At 41.3% G+C, this 15711-nt stretch overlaps 1 protein-coding gene across 1 annotated transcript; it reads right to left on the reverse strand.

The window, feature by feature from the left end:
* Positions 1-2993: 2993 nt before the first annotated feature.
* tent5aa (terminal nucleotidyltransferase 5Aa) lies at positions 2994-7853 on the reverse strand. Its single transcript, XM_004541653.4, has 2 exons — positions 6665-7853; positions 2994-6212 (listed from the first exon to the last, which is right to left on the reverse strand). The coding sequence occupies exons 1-2, from the start codon at positions 7088-7090 to the stop codon at positions 5433-5435; spliced, it is 1206 nt and encodes a 401-aa protein (XP_004541710.1). The 5' UTR covers positions 7091-7853; the 3' UTR covers positions 2994-5432.
* Positions 7854-15711: the final 7858 nt, after the last annotated feature.

A 15711-nucleotide genomic window follows, 5' to 3' on the forward strand; every position in this document is an offset into this window, starting at 1 on the left:
AACTAGTTTAGGGCTCTTGGACCTCTGAACTGCGCTATAGCTGTTATCTGACAAATAATATGGTTTGCCATGCAGTTAATTGACACTATTAGCTTGTACAAAAACTATGTATGTATATCTATGTCACACACCTTTATCGTAGCTATACGGTCTATGGGTGTACCTTGCTAAGAATGTTTGCTAACACCGATAAATGACCAGTCTGCCATCTTGTTTAAATATGTTCTGGCTGCAAAACAAAAACAACAAAAGGCTAAAAGGCAAAATGCTTGAGGTTTCAAAATGCTAATTCACATGTAGAGAGGTTGATGGTTGCTATATGCAGTTTATTTTTAACCTGTAGTTGCTAAATGGCATATTCTCTTTTGCTAAACGGAACTTTTAGCCTTTGATTCTAAGCAGAGGCGCACAAAGTGTGCTGGTTAAAGGAAATTAAAAAGTTCTGTTAGACGAGCAGGAATAAAGCAAAGTAAAGTAGAAGTTACTTATTTAAAATCCCCCAAAATGGGCTGAAAGATAGATGGTGAAAACATGGAATAACACTTTGTGTAATTATGATTATAAGTGACACCAGCATAGATATTTAATCCTCTGTTCATTTTATTTATATAAAATTTGTATATAAATCCCAACAGTTACCTCAAGGTACATTTATTGTAAGGTAAACACCCTACAATAAAGACATTTATACACCACGTGTGTAATGTTCATGCAATACATGCAAATATTTTGTGTATTAAAAATATTTCTCAGCCTCACCTACTCCTAATACAGCCTTTCATACCGACCACTTTATTTCATAGGACGATTTTGCAGCATTTACTTTTTAGGATCATTCTCAACTTTTTTGGGATCCAAATGAACAGATCTGACTAATCAGATCGCTGCATTTAGCGACAAGTGCACGTGCACTTCAAAATATGCACTAGTACTGAATTTACAATGATATAAAAATGGTCAAATAATAATATTTTACCTCAGACACACAGTTAGATGCTGCTCTGGGTCAATCTGCTCTCTGAAATGGTTTCTCTGCCTCCTTAGATGTGGTCCCAACTCTGCCTGTAAGAGTTCAAACTGCCCCTCTGACATCCTGAAATATGTTGTACAAAAGCGTTCACGATACAGCTTCAACTCCTGGATGAAACCACGAAACTCTCCCTGCTGCTGCCTTCTCATGAAAACTGGATGAACCCAAAACCTCAGTTTCTTCCTTTCCTTATGTAGAACCTCAGGACCAGCTCATCATCGCTTGATGTTGACTTCATTTTTTTCACACTGTGTCTTTTAAGGATGAATATTTCTCAAAATCACAACATATTTGGAGTGTGTATACATTACACAACAACTATGCATTCAAAAAATTCAGAATTTTGTGTTGTTTTTTCCACACATTCTCTGCATTAAGGCCTTAATACAGCAAAACCCCAACAATTAGACAGTGGGAATGAAAAACTCCCCTTTAACAGGAAGAAACCTTCAGGGGAACCAAAAGTATTGACTAGCACTGCTTTACTAGAGGTAACCCTTCTGTTTTCTAAACTCAGCAATTTCTGTCAAATTTCCAGAACAAAATGACTGGGTGTGCATCAGTTAGTGAGCGTAATCTCTGCCTATACGGCATACAAGGGCTACCCTAATGGTCGTCAAACCACATATTCACTGACATACACACTTGGTGTCAAAACTCATCATTAAAGGTAATGGAGAGGTCATTCGATGTCATCTTTCTGGAGGAAAGCGTTAAAGAAGGACATATGCAGCATTGTGCTTGGTCCTGTTAATAATGGAAGGAATCTATATTGCAGTGGTATTGCCTATTATGTGTGTCATCATGACAAAACGTGGTCCTGGAGATGCTAACTGTAGCGAGAACTGCCACAAAAGTATTTTTGAGTACTTTGGCTGGTGTGAAGTTAAGATTAGAATGAATTCTTAGCCTTAACTACCACAGGGGTATTTTTTGATTAGGGATTCATATGTTGGTGTGATCACATCTTAAAACTGCCTCTTAGTTAAAGGAATGTTCACTTTCTTTTCAGGTCAATATTTGTAAAGTAAACTGGTCAATACTGGACATAAAGAGGCGTTTTCCTCAAGCAGTTCCTTTGTAGGTCAATGGAACTTCCTACAATGCAGTTTTAGGAAGTTAAAAGCCTGCAGAACTTGTTTTGTGCAAAAAAAAGAGCCCTCAACTTTTCACCTGAATATAGAGATAGTAAAAAAATTCCTTTTCTTCAGTGTGTAGGAATGCTAGTACTGTCAATCATTCCTCTATTGCTCAGATTTAATCAGCTGCAAATGCGCTTAAGTTCAAGCTATAATGTCCTTATCTTATCGACTATATATAGGACCATGTGGTACAGTGAATCTCTTACTCATTATGTGTTTACATCTCTATATCCTTCTGTATCTAGGACAGTCTGTCATGTGACCTGTGTGACAATCAGCTCTGCTGTGGCAAGTTTTCTTTCAGCCTGACAGCCATGAAACATTTGGACTCTGGTCACAGTGGGCCTCAGCGCTGATCGTCACTGCATTTCTGTCGGCATATGGAGGGGCTGGAGGGGTGGGGGGGTTTTGTTAACAGAGAGAATTCGATGAGCAGGCAAAGATATTCATTCTGCAAAAGCGCTAAAGTCTGTTTTTATTGGGTGGACGCAAATCCCTTCACATTCAACAGCTCTTTCTGGCAGCAACGAGCCAGTTCTGGATGGGTTTCTGGCTGGGCCTGTTGGGCCCAGCAGGCCGTGACAGGGATTTGACTTTCCCAGCAAGTAAGCGGGGAGCCTATGTGAAAACCACTGAATGGCTCACGACAGTTAAGAAAGAAAGAAGAAAAAGAGAGAGATTACGACTCTAAAAAAAGAAATCTGAGGTTAATCGATAAATGAGTAATTTCTTGCATTTGGCAGGAAGTTTGTTTCTGGAGCAAACCAGTGCAGTAAACTTGATTTACAGTCAAACAGATGCATAACAGAAGACATAACAAATCTGGTTTTCAGATATTTTATTGAGGAAAACATCTTTAACCTTTTGACCCATTGGACAAATAACATAATATAGCAAAAAAAAAAGAAACCAAAAAAAAAGCTACTGAGAACATTTCCTCTGAAGCTCGATCACAGATTGAAAATCACTGCAACACCTGCAGTGTCTGATACATTTATAAAAATAACAATCATAAAAAATATACATACATGACAAAGATTTTTTTCTTTTCTTTTGCGATTTGTAAAAGACTGCATGAAACTGAGCTTTGGACAACACATACAAGACGCTGCAGCAACCCACAATCTCTAACTGATAGGCACGATCACTAGCTGACAAGCAGACTGGAGCCACTAGCTAGTCCACTGTTAGGACTTCACTGAGTATAAAATTACAATACATTGCCTGCACAATCCAAAGGATACCATCAGCATGGACAGCTATTTAGAAGAAACAACTGAGCAAAGAAGTTATGGGTCACCAGACTAGGGGATGAGAGCGAAATGCTTTTCCATCGAGAGAATTTCTTTTTTTGTTGCAGTACTGACACGATGCTAGTCGCGGATGTTTTCAGATTTTTTTGTCTTAATGCAGCTGGGGGAGAAAAAAGCTACAGTATAGTTAGCAAGCATGTAATCATATATTTATACACAATTCTTCAAAACAGGTGAGGAATGAAGCCTTAAAAAATCAAAAAAGAAAAACATTAATAACCATCAACCCTCACAACGGAAACATAAGGTGCAACTTAGTCGTCTGATGCTGAGGTGGACGCATGCATGCGGGATTCTTCGCTTTCCATTCTTTGTTTCAATGAGCAGATAATTAAAGCAGGCGCTGATAACAGGATGGTTTGGTTTCAAGCTCTCCGACAAGTTGTAGCTGTAATCTGACCTTAACAAAGACAGTTTGTACAGTAAAACACAGTAGCCCCAGATAGATAAACCCCATCACCAGCTGCACCCATCTCTCCAGATCATCAGTTGGGTTTTTTCCCTACTAGCGTCTCACTCTCTTCTGCCTCTCTTTCTCTATCAGCATCTGCTTCAAACAATGGCCTCATTAAACTTTAGGGCTATCAACAAAGGGGCAGGAGGGAGGAGACGCCTAAGTGTTTGGCACTACATTTCCTGAACAGAGTATCTGCATTCCCAGCTAAGTTCAAGCTCTTCAGCAGCAGCTGCGGAATTCCCTGCCAGGGTGCTACAGCAAACAGTTTCTCATCATCTGAGGTGTCTCTGCAAGCCTCCTCCAAAACTGAGGAACACAGTCTACGATCGAGCTCTCCCTGCATCGATCATCTACTTATTGTCACTCCCACCCCTCCTTGTTTTTGTTTTTCTTCTCAGATGAGAAAAAGTGAAGCACCACTACACAAAATATACAGGAAACATTGTTTGTGACTCCATAAGTCACTGATATTTAATCGGGCTCTGTCATGACATGCTGGTAATCTGGGACGTTTACTGAATATACACAAGAGGAAACGTGAACCTTGCAGGAACTTTTCGTTCGTACGTTTGGCTGCTACTTTACTGCAAAATCCACACAAACAGTGCTCCTTTTTCACCCGAACACACGCGTGTACACAAACACTGACTGTGCAGGATTTCACATATACATTCACAAGCCTCTGGGGGTGCTACTGTCTATAAACAGCGTAGGGGGTCATGTGGCCTGCTCGTTCTTTTCTCTGCCTGCTGTGAGGCAATAGGCACTTTATAAACACATAAATGTTCACATATACAAACAGACATTACAATAGCTTCATATTTTGTTTCTATTTCTCCCTTAAAAGTGGGTGGGGTATTCGAGTTAGAAAAAAAAATCTTTGGTCTGTAAACAACAAGAATTATATCCAAATGTGAGGTGATGTTTGTTGTCCACTCTAGTTTAATAGGATCTCACCTCGGTTCAGATGATGTAAAGCACGGCGCGCTTTGGAGCACTGTGCACCTCTGATTTCACCTCAAAGTGCATGTGAGTGTCTCGCTTAAAGACTCTGATGCAGCTGATTGGGCTGCTGCTGCTGCTGCTGCAACATGCTGGCTAATGAGTTTCAATTAAAGATTGAATCAGTCTTCTGCACAGTGTCAATGATACGTCTGCAGCTGGCATTCAAGGCCTTAAAACTCAGATATTGCTTCCAAGCTATCCAAATGAGTCTTTTCCGAACCTGGTTGGCCTGGGCAGGATCAGGAGACTGTCGGTGTTTCGGTAAATGTGAGATAATCACATCTGAATTTTGCCAACTGTTCTGGATTTACCATTCATACTCAAAGTATGAACAAAAGCAGAAGCTTTGATGCAAAACACAGAACAAAAGGATGCCTTTTTTTCAGTCAGCTGTCAAGCACTGTGCAGGGTTAAGGGTACGACTGTGCCACTCGCTCCTGTTTAAAGACATCAGGATCCCTCCTTCCTCTCTCATTTAGGGATACTCAGTTACACGGCAGCCAGGTGGAGTAGGCAGGCTGCTGGCAAGCAAACACTGGCTGCACCTGCGCTATGTAGTAGTTACTGAAGTTGCCATCTGCCACATAAGGAGCAGGTTGGTAGTAACATGTAACATTAGCCACATTGGGGATGACATTCTGCTCAGCCAGGACACGTACAGCCAGCATGGCTATGAGCCCTAAGGTCTGCCGTCTCTCGTGTCCCATCAGACACACGGTGCTCTCGTTGACCACTCCGTGGAGGGTCATCAGGTAGTCGTACTTGCGGTCCTCCAGGCCCACAAAGTGGTTTTGAAGGTAGGACTCCAGCTTGCGCTGCTGCTCGCCAATATCAGGGAAGTCAATGAAGAAGCGCGAGCACATGTAGCGCTGCAGGGACTTCATCTCTGACTCTGACGCAGCCCGGAACCCCCTCACCAGCAGGTGACAGTACTTCAGGAGACCCCCTCCACGGATCTCCTCCGGGTTCCGCGTGCAGATTATCTTGTGACGTAGGTGGTCCAGAGCCTCACTGAAGTCACCATACACGCTCTCGCCCATGATGGTGGGGTGGAAGGTCTCAGCCATGGGGTTCTCTGAGCAATCATAGAACAGCAGCAGAGAGTCAAGCTTGATCTGAAATGAGTCCACGCTGAACTCAAACTGCCGCCGGAGAGAGTCCACAAACTTCAGCTCCACATTCTTCCCCCGGTTATTGGAGAGGGAGATGAGACTCCAGCGGTCTGAGTCATTGCACACCTTCACCATCTTTTGCACATAGGCTTCCTAAATGAGTGAGTGTGCAGAGGGTGAAAGAGAGTGAGAGAAAAAGAAGCACAAACAAAGTGAATAGAACTGAAGCTGCAATTACTAATTCAGTAGAATTCTGCCTAACTTTGCATTGTACAGTAAGGATTTGAATTTAATGCCTATATTTATACAAGTAATTACTGTATGTTGTTGAGCTATTAATGCTACTGACCTCAATATTAAAGGCTATGGAATGTACTTATATGGCTGAGCTCAGGATCCCTTCCAAATTGGTTTAACTCGATCCTCTTAACTACAGCAAACAAATTTTTTAACTATCACTAAAGTGATCTAATTGCACATTAAGCTGTGCGTAATGGTCGCTAATCCCTGTTGGCACAAATACAATTCAATCTTATCACATATATAAAACTAATCTAACAAATCTGAAGCAGAAATAAAAATCTGCCAGGGCGTGTGTAGCCTACCTTTAACGTTAAAGGGGTTATTTTCTCCTTATTCACACAGTCGGGTAAAAAATCCAGGAGACAGTCCAAAACTATGTCCTTCACAGTCTGAAAATCACTCTCTCCTTTCATATTTGCGCAAAATATGAGGTCAAGGTCTTTATAGCCCAGTCCGCTGTCCTCGTGCAGAATGTGGCTGGCCGCAGAGCCGTTTAATCGAACGTCCCGGACATGGATCTGTTTTTCCTCCATCCGACTGCGCACCACTTTAACTATCTGCCGCGGCTGCATCTCCAGAGTGGGGAAGTTTCCCCGGCCGTGTATCGGGATGGTCTCCGTCAGGATGGCATCCAGTCGCTGCACTTGCTCCCAGCTGAGGACGCTGACGTTGCTGCTGTCTGTGTCGGACACACAGCTGGTAGTGGAGCTGCTATCGTCCTCTGACATGGTGTTGAAGTCCTCCGGAATTTCAATAAAACAAAATTCAATCGTTTTCTCAAAACAGTAGGGTCTTCCGCATGAGGAGTGCCAGTATTTGAAATAGTCCAAAGTGACTGTAAACAGAAATAATAATAATAATAATAAAAATATATATATATTAAAGAGCAGCGGGGCTGGTGGCTGTGCGTTACAGTTTGCGCACTCTGGTTGGAGATCCAAGCGGAGAAGTGGCGCAGCAGTCGAGCTGGTGGCTGAGCTAAGGGAGAATCTGAGCCCGCTAACAAAAGCGTGCGGAAGAGCGAGCCCTAACTTTCTCTTCTGTCTCTTTTACGCCTTTAAAACATTTGCCTCGGTGCTGCTGTCAATGCGTCCGAGCGCTGCGCATCACAGTCTTTGAAGGTCGCTGATGATCCAGGAGGGTGTTTGCTTTTCCGACTGTGACTCCATCGCCCAAAAGGCACGCCTATGACTTTATGAATTTGCATGAATAAGCTGCTGCTCAAGTCGCGCTTTTGGCACAGTCCTCCCACTGACGTTCAACCCCCTCGGAGGAATCTTGTGGATTTTTACGCACGGCTCCTACATATTTTTTAATATCTCCTCCTGCTGCCAAATAGTAATCCCGTTAATGCAGCTGTGTGCGCTCAGGAAATCCAGCTTCCTCTCCTCGAGTCTCTTTAGATCAACATATTCCCCCCCGTGCTTTTTTTCTATAAGTTAACCGATACTTGCCCACTTGACACGCAGCATCCTTCTGCAAGACTCTGGTCTGTAGTCTGAAGTTGTCAAGCTGCACTTCACCCCGCCCCCCATCTGCTTCTCGCTGCTAACGCTGGTCAGTTTGACAATACTATAAGGCTCTGCTTTATCAAGCTGCTCCATAGTCTTATAGTAAAATTTTAAAATGAATTTTAATGAGAAGATATATATTAAATTTCATATCACTTCATGAGATAACTGAGGCTCCGAACCACACTGAATACGGGAACAATCATTCAGTTACTCATGAGATCATTCCCGTGGTCATGATCCCTCTTTTGTCAAATAAAATTACAAATTAAAAAAAAAGAGGAAAAAAATAGAATTAAATTGTTAAAAAAAAATAAGCAAATAAATAAATTTAAAAGTATTCTAATCTGTTTAGACTGAGCTGATCCGCAACTCGCTACACGTCGTCATGTCGCCATCTATGGGCTGGCTGGTTTAGGCCTTTAAGTAAATCAGCTGAGCTACACTGAGTCTAAGGCTACCTTTACAGTGTCACTATCTACAGTCATTGTTAAAAGTCATCAAAGAAATGCGACTTTTAATTTTAAAAGAAAAAAAAAAGTGGGTAAACATTTTGCCTGTGACATTAAAAACATGTTACCTCTGACCTCACATACACCTTCAGCTGCTGATATGCTCAGTGACCAATCAGGATACTCTCTAAAACACACTTTAGCACAGGGGTGGGCAATTCCAGGCCCCGAGGGCCGGTGTCCTACAGGTTTTAGATCTCACCTTGGGTCAACACACCTGAATCACATGATTAGTTTGTTACCAGACCTCTGGAGAACTTCAGGACATGTTGAGGAGCTAATTTAGCCATTTAAATCAGCTGTGTTGGTCCAAGGACACATCTAAAACCTGCAGGTACACCGGCCGTCGAGGCCTGCAGTTGCCCACCCCTGCTTTAACATGTCCATCATGTCATTGGTTGCAATTAAGGGTTTGCATTGTGGCATTTCATCTCTTTGATTAATGTCATTATATTTCTGTATGGCTTCTTATGAACCTCTATTAAATCAGCATGTGAGAAGGTCAGGGGTTGCATGAGCCCGAAGGGATCAGTGATGCCCAGGGAATGCCATGTGGAGGCAAAGGAGGCTGTCGTCACGGACACTCTATTAGGCACGGGTAAAGCCCTGCGTCACTGGAGCCACCCAGATCTGTAAACCCTGATTATCCCATATACTCTACTGCACTGTCTTAACTCAGAGTCCCACACAGGAGCTGTGCGTAACTCCCTCATCATGACAGGATGCAGACACACGCAGTCAGCTATAATGGCGCTTACAGTTAACTTGCACCCCTGTAAAATCAGCCTTAATTAAAGAACGATTTTCAAATTTGGAAGAAAAATATTATTTTTAGAGTATAATCTAAAGGGTGTTTTAAAAAGCTTGACCTTCACTTCATCTGTTGCCTGTAATTGTGTGTTTTGTTTTCTCTTTACTTTGTTTTGGCATGTTGAACTGCAGACAGGTTGAACTGAAACTGAATCCCACATCTGGAAATATACATGGAACCGTTAGTCAGTTACAATGGACTGAAAGCAGCTCTGCCAATGCGTTTCCCAGGTGTGGAGACACGGTTTGCAAAGCATTGGACTGGGCCCCGTGGCCATGCATGGTGCTGCTGCTCCCCTCTGCAAAGCTAAATCAAAGCCAGCAGCAGGTATACACATCCATTACAACACCAAGGACTGCAAATGAAATGTTTTGTATAAACACAACCTGGCACCTCATTACTCATTGCGAAATGGATGATTTATTCTTTTGAGCGTATTGAAAGACAGGAATGAGATTATGTTGTCAGAAATTCAAATGGAGGCGCAAATTCAAAAATAATACATACCCTTTCCTACTGGTGATGTTAATGCCTTTTCCTGTCAGATGACTTGGTGGTTATTTAGATTTAAAAATCATTTCCAAAACAGAGCCTTGTTTTCCTGCTCTGCAGGATCTAATGTATGTGGATGAGACGGCTTCAATGCCTCATAAAGCAATCTTTTACAATCACACAAAGTTTTCCTCTGGGGTCTATGAAAACATTTCTGGACAGTTCAGCCCAATAAAGAAAAAAAAAGAAAAGAAAGAAAAGAAAAGACAGGGAGGGAGTCATTTTGTTTTCCAGTATCATTTATCAGACTGCATGAGCTGGTTTTATCTACCATGAAGTGAAATGTCGCTGCTCCCTTTGAGCTTTTCCCTTCAGATCAGGACTGTGTGGCAGATGGACCTTTAAACGTACTTTTTACTTTTCCTTCTAGTGACAAAGCCTTTGAAAAATATTTATAGACATACATAACAGATACAGACAAACTAGTCATCATTGCAGGTTCTTCACTTGAAAGGACAAGTCATTATCAGACACTGGATTACAGACAAATGCCATTAATAATGGATTGGATTTATATAGCGCTTTTCAAGCCACCCAAAGCGCTTTACAATGCCACTATTCATTCACTCTCGCATTCACGCATTCTTTCATTCTTTTTATTTTAAGTGCAGTTTCAAAATGAATTGGACTTATTATCTGCATAGATAAAAGTAAAACATCAGTGCTTTTTGACAATACAGCATCGCACTGTGGCTGCAGTTTTCAGCTGCACATCCAAGATAAGAATCTCCTCTTCTACCCCATCTTAACTGTGCTCTGCTGAATTGAGATCTAGTGACTGAGGAGCAGATCTGAGTACAGTCAACCCATTGTCATGTTCAAAAAACCAAATGAGATTATTTGAGTTTTGTAATATGGAGTGTGGGTATTTACCCCACTGGAAGCGCAAGATGAGTACATTGTGGTCCTAAATTGATGAGCAACAATGCTCAAGTAGGCTGGAGTTTTTAAATGATGCTTAGGTGGTACTAAGGGGCCCAAAATAAACCAAGAAAATATCCCCCACACCATTACAACACAGCCAGCAGCCTGAATTATTAATACAGGGTAGGATGGAGCCATGCTTTCATATTGTTTACATCAAACTCTGACACTACCATCCAAATGTCACAGAAGAAATAAAGACTCATCATATTATTAGTATTATAATCATACTAGGCAACATCATTCCAGTCTTCTATTGTCGAACTTCTGGTGAAACTCTGAAAACTTTAGACTCAATTTCCTGTTCTCAGCTGACAGAAGTGGCACAAAGTGTGGTTTTCTGCTACTGTAGCCCACCTTTCTCAAGGATCAAAGACGCTCTTCTACATACCTTGGTTGCATTCCCATCACCTCAAAGCAGTCTGGCCATTCTCCGCTGATCTCTGGCATCGCGATCGATCGATCGATCGATCGATAGATAGATAGATAGATAGATAGATAGATAGATAGATAGATAGATAGATAGATAGATAGATAGATAGATAGATAGATAGATAGATAGATAGATTGATTGATTGATTGATTGATTGATTGATTGATTGATTTGTAACCACCTTGTTGGCTTTGCTTACTGTTAGCTGAAGCCAAAACCTCTCCTACCTCTCGTTTTATTGTTGTTTCTTATCATAAGTCTAAACATTCTATAAGTTAGCATTAGCTAGGTTTGTATTCAAAATAAAGGCTGAGCTACTGTTACTAAATGGCTAATTTAGGGTTAGCATTTTTAAAGACATTCTTTTTTTTTAAATCAAGAACAAAGTCAAATGACAAATTTACATCACAATAGATGGAGACACAAAAGATTTCCACACCATGTGTTTTTATTTGTCAAGCTGAAACTCTAGGTAACACTATATAGTAACACTTCAGCTATTGTGCTAATGTCACTAGCAGTGCATAGTTTCGCTATAGTGTTTTAGCTAACCTTGTTGCATGTTTTACTTTTAGAAATTTAGTAATACACCCAACCTTTATAGTTACGAAAAACAATTATTATGCTATTATTCTTATATACTGCAAACAACCACGTTAGCATTTTTTGTTTGTTTGTTTTTATTTTTCCAGTTTGGGCCAGTGGCAATTTTCCTATGTTTGTCATTATGATTGTCGTGTTTCCTCTGTTCAAAGTCTTGATGACATTGTGAGGTTTTGAGATGAATGTATCACATCTGACATCCTGACGTAGACCCTTTGCATTCAAAGAAGGTGGAATTGACTCCAGAGTAGATGGTGGAGATGCAGCTCATTAAGAGCACAGACTGAACATTGACTGTAGGATGTAGCCAATATGACATCACCCACTGCTTTGGGAAGTCTCATTTAGACTCTTCAAAGTCAGCATTTTGGGTGCCGTCAAGTTGGCCTCTCACCACCATGCTGGTTTTCTGGACCAGGCAGTGACCATTTCTGGACAAGTGGATGGAGCTCTATAGTATCAACTAACGCTAGCCTAGCAAGTTTAAATAGAAACCCCTTTATTAAAAAGTCATTCTAAATCCCTGCTGTGGCGGAAAGTTAATTTTAAATGTAAATGTTATGTTTTGTTGAGGAAGGATGCTGAGTAGCGAGGTGTAATGACATATAATGGTTGTGCACTACATTAGCTTAAGCACTTATGTAACATTAGCCACTGCAAACATTTTACCAATGGAACAGTTGATTTTACAACATCAATCTGTGTACATGGCTCTACCAATAGGACCATCTTGTGCGTGCATTATTTTTGGTGCTTTTGCTGGTAAACTGTTTCAGCCAGGAGAGATGGTGACTGAAACAGTTCCTCTAAGATAAATATGTCTTTCTCATTGCCAGCAAAGAAACCAGAAGCAAAGGATTTACAGTACAAGCACTGTCACATAAAAGACAATTCATTTTCAAGTTGTTTTGGGGGGGTGGGGTTCCTGCTGCCGCTGTAACTTAGAGAAGAAAAGAAGATGGAATAATTGGATGTCAGATTCGATCAGAAACACTTGCCCTGAGAAGCTCTGCAGCATGACTAAGATCTCACGTATGGGTGACCAGTTTCTAAGGCAATGTTGCCTAAGAAAATACATGCATAACTAGGAAACAAAGATCTACTCATGCTTCTCAGCTCTCTTTCTCCCCTATCATCCTTTACCCTCGTCCTCTCTTTTCAGAGATAACTGGATTTCCAGGAGGGTCGCATTAGTTTGTCCCAGCTGTCGGAGAGATATTCCCACTGCTGACAGCAGAGTTAGTTTTGGTTTTGGATCAGAGGCGCAGAGAGAGAAATGGGATTTCCAGCCACCTTCAGTCGAGCTGCTTCTGACCCCCAGTGGTAAAAAGCTGGAGAATCGCTCTGCCTTCAAGGAAAAGCAGTGCGGGGTTATGTGGGTTCTGTGGAGTGGGAAGGAACAGTCACCTTTGCACAGAGGATCCCATTATTTCAGCTTCTTTTGATCCAAAAGAGACACAAACTGTGGTGTGCTTGGCTTCAGATTACTCAAGGTCGATTACGGCTAAAAGTTACAAAACAGGTCTTATTTCATTGGGAGATAAGTGAGGCCCATCTCATCTAATCTTCCCCATTACAGGGTCTTTGTGCAAGACCAGGAACAGCAAAGGATCTGAATGCTGCTCCTAAATTAATTCACCACCTAATAGATGCTACAGATATGCTGTTTTTTAGTACTGTATGTGCTTGTGTCTGGCATACTTGCATTCACTTGACCAACGCTAATGGTATGACAGCACTCCCCTGCACCTGGAAGCTCAAACTATGCTGGAAAGCATCCACATCAAACAGCCACACCTTAAAGTTGAAGGCTTTTAAATGTGGTTTTCTAATCTGTGGCTATGTGACTTCACACATAATTGTACCCTGCATCCTTTACGGGTGTGCCCATTTATACTAACAACACGTCTCAGCTGTCATTTGAATCTAAAGGTAGAACGCAAACCCAGCTAACTCTACGAGGCCTTATACTGTCTATTTTTTATCCACTGACATCATCAATTTTGGGCAAAATGTTTATTTCTTTTTTTTTGCTGAGACTGACAGAAAGGTGGAGTCTTGGGGCTATACAGTAAATATAAAGAAATAGCAATGACTGCTAGAAGCCAGACCTCAAGCCAGCTAGTCAGGATATGCTGTCAATGATTTCAAAGAGGAAATCCAAAGTTGTCAGGTCATAGGACAAATTTCCACTTTCTGTCTCTTATATAATCATGGGCCAGAAAACATAGTGGCATTTTTGATTCCTGTCTCTATATTTTCTTCATTTTCTTGGTGTCTTGCATTTCTAAATCTCGTTTCACTAAAGAAGTGTTCCTGAACCCAAAACAGAAACTTCCATCAGAGAATCACATAATAGTTTTTTATATTTATGTATTCTCTGACAAAGCCAATAGACAGTGTATTCTTAAAGATCCCTTTTTGCCACACAGTCATTCATATAGTAGTAAAACCTTCTTGATCTTTATTTAACAGAGCCAGGATGCCTAACATATTTTAAAAGATCTATTAAGAAAGGCCATAATTAATGCATCACGTTTCTTGGAAAACAACGTGAAGCTGAGAGGGCATCTCCTGAATGAGATCCAAGACGGCAGGTAGGGTGCCACGTTTCAGCCACACTCTGGGAGTAAAACACTTGCAGAGGCTCTAATGGTCTTTGTAAAGCTGCCAGCTCTATGACGGCCGTGGTTAGGTCAGGTAATCCTGAGCTAACTGGCTTCTTGTCTGGCAAATAGGATTGAAGAAGCTTGTTGAACTTTTATTCCTGACAGAGGCTCTGAAAAGAAACCAAGCAGCGGGCAGACTTGTGAACAAATTAGTCAATTCTGCTGAAAAATATTTAATCAAGACATCCCCACTGTGTTTCTATATAACGCTTCACTGGATGACGTGGACACGTTGCAGGCGTAATTTGTATTTTTGTCTCACTTCCAATCCATAAAATGTTTATTTAATGTAACACTTGACGTTACAATGGGCAAAGATAGCAAAGGTAGATGAGTTTAAATACCTGGGGTCAACTATCCAAAGTGACAGACAGTGCACAAGAAAAATGAAGAAGAGAGAGACCAGCTGTGTTTAATGGTTTAGAGACAGTGGCCGTGACACAAAGACAAAAGGTGGTGCCAGAGGGGGCAGAGCAGAAAATGCTATTATTTTTCATTTCATTGTGTTACCAGAATGGAGAGGTCAGAGTGCATGAGGATGGCTCAGGCTGAAGGGTTTGGAGACAAAGTTAGTGTGACATAGCTGAGATGGTCTGGACATCTGCAGAGGAGGCATAGTGGATAAGCTGGAGATAGGAGGTTGGACGTAGATGTAGTGAAGGAACTCGCAGAGGATGAAGAGGAAGCTCGGAATAGGGTGTGATGGAGGCAGACGATAAAGTGAAACTGAAACAAGAAGAAGAAGAACTTGAATATGTATTAAACGCTTGTTGGACTGAAAAAAAAAAACAACCTTTAGTTAAAGTGCTTATTTGTGTGTTGTTAACCTTAAATTTATAGTGTGAGTTATATTGGAGAAACGTTCCTACTAACCTTTTGTATTAACTTCAGCACATCATATAAATTTTTACCTTCATACTGTGAAAACTGTCCAAGTTACAATTATCATTTTAATATCACTTTTTCCCATCATTTTTGAGCCCTTTGATAGTCTGCTTGCCTTTTGATCCCACTTATTTCAGTTCATGTGACAGAGGAGAAAAATAGTACAGTCTACAGCATGGATGTGGACATTACTTTTATTTTTATTGTGCAAAGGATGAGAGCGTGATGGTAAAGTGCAAACTGCATCCAGGGCAAAAACAACTGCATTATACTGCTATCACAACTCCGGCTCTTTGCAAGCACCTGCACTGACTGTATGTTAACGTTAAGCTAGCCAAGAACCCAGAGTGATGTTACAGCTGAGTGACTGTTGACCCCAAACCAGCAGCCAGACCCTGAACTTCAACAGGTAACTAACCAATGAGCAGTCAGCGGCAGTGTGTGGGACA

The sequence above is a fragment of the Maylandia zebra genome, linkage group LG11 (genome assembly GCF_041146795.1).
Source record: "Maylandia zebra isolate NMK-2024a linkage group LG11, Mzebra_GT3a, whole genome shotgun sequence".
NCBI lineage: Eukaryota > Metazoa > Chordata > Actinopteri > Cichliformes > Cichlidae > Maylandia > Maylandia zebra.